This window comes from Ylistrum balloti, unplaced genomic scaffold, assembly GCF_031769215.1.
Source record: "Ylistrum balloti isolate Yb309-2 unplaced genomic scaffold, AGI_CSIRO_Ybal_v1 Utg369730, whole genome shotgun sequence".
NCBI classification, from domain to species: Eukaryota; Metazoa; Mollusca; class Bivalvia; order Pectinida; family Pectinidae; genus Ylistrum; species Ylistrum balloti.
Window position 1 is genome coordinate 448032 of NW_026781945.1, and position 4897 is coordinate 452928.

Genomic DNA, 4897 nt, shown 5'->3' on the forward strand with positions numbered 1-4897 from the left:
CACACCTGTACAGAAATCTATCAGTTTAGTCTGTATAGTATACTCCACACAATACCTGTACAGAGATCTATCAGTTTAGTCTGTATAGTATACTCCACACAATACCTGTACAGAGATCTATCAGTTTCGTCTGTATAGTATACTCCACACAATACCTGTACAGAGATCTATCAGTTTAGTCTGTATAGTATACTCCGCACAATACCTGTACAGAGATCTATCAGTTTAGTCTGTATAGTATACTCCGCACAATACCTGTACAGAGATCTCTCAGTTTAGTCTGTATAGTATACTACACACCTGTACAGAGATCTATCAGTTTAGTCTGTATAGTATACTACACACCTGTACAGAGATCTATCAGTTTAGTCTGTATAGTATACTACACACCTGTACAGAGATCTATCAGTTTAGTCTGTATAGTATACTATACACCTGTACAGAGATCTATCAGTTTAGTCTGTATAGTATACTACACACCTGTACAGAGATCTATCAGTTTAGTCTGTATAGTATACTACACACCTGTACAGAGATCTATCAGTTTAGTCTGTATAGTATACTCCACACAATACCTGTACAGAGATCTCTCAGTTTAGTCTGTATAGTATACTCCACACCTGTACAGAAATCTATCAGTTTAGTCTGTATAGTATACTATACACCTGTACAGAGATCTATCAGTTTAGTCTGTATAGTATACTCCACACAATACCTGTACAGAGATCTCTCAGTTTAGTCTGTATAGTATACTACACACCTGTACAGAAATCTATCAGTTTAGTCTGTATAGTATACTCCACACAATACCTGTACAGAGATCTCTCAGTTTAGTCTGTATAGTATACTATACACCTGTACAGAGATCTATCAGTTTAGTCTGTGAAAGATGTATAGTATACTCCACACAATACCTGTACAGAGATCTCTCAGTTTAGTCTGTATAGTATACTATACACCTGTACAGAGATCTATCAGTTTAGTCTGTATAGTATACTCCACACAATACCTGTACAGAGATCTCTCAGTTTAGTCTGTATAGTATACTCCACACCTGTACAGAAATCTATCAGTTTACTAGTCCTTACATCCTTAAAACATTTCTTACCAGGTAAGTAGCCCTGGGTGACAGGTATAGCAGATTGGTCACACCTCTATGGTGTGGTACCAGATTTTACCACCAGAGGGCACTTTACAGATAAAGTGTTTGCCATCATTCATTGGGAAGATCAACAATTTTTATTATTTAGAGTATCACCAACTTTTATTTATCAATGAGTTTGCTGAAAGATGTGTAAAGGTTCTCTATCTCCCTCTACACCTCCTCCATGCTGAAGAATGTGTAAAGGTTCTCTATCTCCCTCTAGACCTCCTCCATGCTGAAAGATGTGTAAAGGTTCTCTATCTCCCTCTAGACCTCCTCCATGCTGAAGAATGTGTAAAGGTTCTCTATCTCCCTCTAGACCTCCTTCATGCTGAAGAATGTGTAAAGGTTCTCTATCTCCCTCTACACCTCCTCCATGCTGAAAGATGTGTAAAGGTTCTCTATCTCCCTCTAGACCTCCTCCATGCTGAAGAATGTGTAAAGGTTCTCTATCTCCCTCTACACCTCCTCCATGCTGAAAGATGTGTAAAGGTTCTCTATCTCCCTCTAGACCTCCTTCATGCTGAAGAATGTGTAAAGGTTCTCTATCTCCCTCTACACCTCCTCCATGCTGAAAGATGTGTAAAGGTTCTCTATCTCCCTCTAGATCTCCTCCATGCTGAAAGATGTGTAAAGGTTCTCTATCTCCCTCTAGACCTCCTCCATGCTGAAAGATGTGTAAAGGTTCTCTATCTCCCTCTACACCTCCTCCATGCTGAAAGATGTGTAAAGGTTCTCTATCTCCCTCTACACCTCCTCCATGCTGAAAGATGTGTAAAGGTTCTCTATCTCCCTCTAGACCTCCTCCATGCTGAAGAATGTGTAAAGGTTCTCTATCTCCCTCTAGACCTCCTCCATGCTGAAGAATGTGTAAAGGTTCTCTATCTCCCTCTAGACCTCCTCCATGCTTTTTCTCTGGCAACATGTTTTCTCAGGTTAAAACTATGAAAATTTATATTCTTTATCATGATTGGTTTAAAATAGAGTTTAATTTCAAACTTTCATTGGTTTAAACTTTGCGATCATGACACATGAGTCTGATCTCATTAAGAATAACATGTATAATGAAAATGATTATAGACTTTTACTGTTGATAATATCAGATTTTTTTTAACAGTTTGATGTGAATTATTTGAAAAAAAATCATTATGTGTAATTTCTATGTGTGCTTTTAATGAGGATGCTTTCAGCCTCATTTGTGTTTTGTATGTCATGTTAAGTTGGACAACAAAGAATCAGTTTAGTGCTAGTAAAAGTACCATAAGATATCTGATTGATAACTGGGATTGGATTAGTAAGTGATTTGGGAGACCTTGTGAAGGATTATCTATTATTATTCTGATTACATATTGTATTCTTTGAAAAGCCTTGTCTCTAATGATGATAAACAATCATAAGTAATTTGGTGTGTATTATTCAGATCTACAATAAAATCCTGTCAATGGTCCTGATTTGTCTCACGACCGGTGAAATGATGGAAAAGATTAAACCTGCTGTTGGTATGGATGTACCTGAGGGGATATTATACAGAGTGGATTCCACAAACTTTTAAGTGCTTGATGGCTTCAGGGGAAATGAGTGTTGGAATTTGCACATCATTAGTCGGATTGATGACTACCATTGTAGTCGTTGATATGAAATATTTTTTATGTTGTTTGTTTTAGCTACTGCGGTTAACAGATTGCTATCTTCTGAAATGCTAATTTAGGTGTAAAATGTTTAAAACATAATCAAAAGGACATCCCAGTGGTGAATTAACCCTGTACTTGGATGGTGTTCTTTAATACCTTTAAATTTCTTCATTTTAATACCTTTCTCGTCAGGTGTTTCATATGGTTTGTTTTCTCATTAGATAGAGAAGGTTGTCATTATACCATGGTTTACCTGGTCTTACATTGATCAGAATACAGAGGTTGTCAGTATACAAGGGTTTACTTGGTCACAATACAGAGGTTGTCAGTATATAATGGTTTACCTGTTCTTACATTGATCAGAATGCAGAGGTTGTCAGTAAACAATGGTTTACCTCGTCACAATACAGAGGTTGTCAGTATACAAGGGTTTACCTCGTCACAATACAGAGGTTGTCAGTATACAAGGGTTTACCTCGTCACAATACAGAGGTTGTCAGTATACAAGGGTTTACCTCGTCACAATACAGAGGTTGTCAGTATACAATGGTTTACCTCATCACAATACAGAGGTTGTCAGTATACAAGGGTTTACCTCGTCACAATACAGAGGTTTCCAGTATACAATGGTTTACCTTGTCACAATACAGAGGTTGTCAGTATACAAGGGTTTACCTGATCTTACATTGATCAGAAGGTTGTCAGTATACAACGGTTTACCTGGTCTTAGATTGATTAAATACACAGGTTGTCAGTATACAATGGTTTACCTGGTCTTAGATTGATCATAATACACAGGTTGTCAGTATACAATGGTTTACCTGGTCTTACACTGATCACAATACCGAGTAGAGTTATTTGTCACTATATGAGAAAATTAAACCTGTCTGTGGTTGTGCCTTTGAGCAAAACATTTCACTCTAATTTCTCTGGATGGCATGTTGCAGGCCTCCCATATGTTGTTCAATAAGGTAGCCAACAGCTGCTATAAGGAGACCCCATATCTCAAGATGACCCTGGCAGTTCAAAAGTCGATAAACCCGACAAACAAAGAAATGGAGATATGAAAGTTTTCGTTATAGATAGGTCATTTGAACTTGACCTGACAACATTTGATAAACCAACACATGACCTTGGTCACACTAGAATGGTGGTCAGTATATATTGCTCCAGTCGAGAAGTCCTTTGTTTCTAGTCATTGAGTCAGTCACACTAGGTAGGTTGTCAATCTGAGAAGGTTTTTTTGTCATTCTTCCGACATGGTCACTACACTGTACTAATTAGTACCTAGTGTCTGAGCAGCTGTGGCAAAGAGAAGATGGGCCAGAGTCATGCATGGTAAAATCTGTGTTATGTGTCACAACCTTTTGTCTTCCATGTTTTTTTTATCTCGATAATGAATCAAGAAAATTAAGGCTTTGATGGTGACTAGTGGGAGGAGAGGGTCTCCATCAGCTAGGGTGATACATAGCCATGGGCAGATCCATAAATCTCTATGGTAAATACCTTTGGTGTAGTGATCTCCAGTAATTCTCTGCAGAAAAAATGTCCTCTTTAGCAATCTCTCAGATCTTCCTCTCTGTTAAATGTCTTTTTTGACATATTCTCTTATTTTTCTATAGTAAATATCAAATATTAATTTTGTATTCTTGTATTATGTTCATTCACAGGAACATCAGATTATTGGGAGATACCTGTGTTTTTGGACACCTGTCTGTAACAGACTGTTTACCTGTAGTAGTAAATGTATGTTTCAAAATTTGATGTTGTCAGTTCAACCTGTAGTTGAGTGATTAGGGCCACATGAACTGGTACTATACCCCAAAGGGAATATCTCCCTACCTGTAAAAGTGATGGTAATCTCGTTAGTAAGGTTTTCACAGGTGTGTGTACTTACCTGTGTCTCGTACCTGTGTTTGTCCTGTCTGTAAATGCATACTGATGGTTTATGGTCACTAACTTCTACCTAAAAGTGTGTCAGGAAGTATCGAGCTTGGTCTGTATTACAAACTCTTTATATACCAAGGAATTAATGATTATAGACTCCCAAAGTTATAATCAGGTGTGATTACAATATAGTTACTGTACCATATAGTACTGTATTTATTGTTATCTGACTTAC

The 4897-nt window shown here is 37.5% G+C and overlaps 1 protein-coding gene across 1 annotated transcript; it reads right to left on the reverse strand.

Annotated features, from left to right (window-relative positions):
• Positions 1–1271: 1271 nt before the first annotated feature.
• Positions 1272–2069, reverse strand: LOC132565670 (S-antigen protein-like). The gene has a single exon (XM_060230365.1). The coding sequence runs from the start codon at positions 2067–2069 to the stop codon at positions 1272–1274; it is 798 nt and encodes a 265-aa protein (XP_060086348.1).
• Between the last annotated feature and the right edge of the window lie 2828 nt (positions 2070–4897).

Bases quoted from the DNA above. Each gene is read 5' to 3' on its own strand.
- LOC132565670 (XM_060230365.1), bottom strand. From the start codon at position 2,069: ATGTTGCCAGAGAAAAAGCATGGAGGAGGTCTAGAGGGAGATAGAGAA.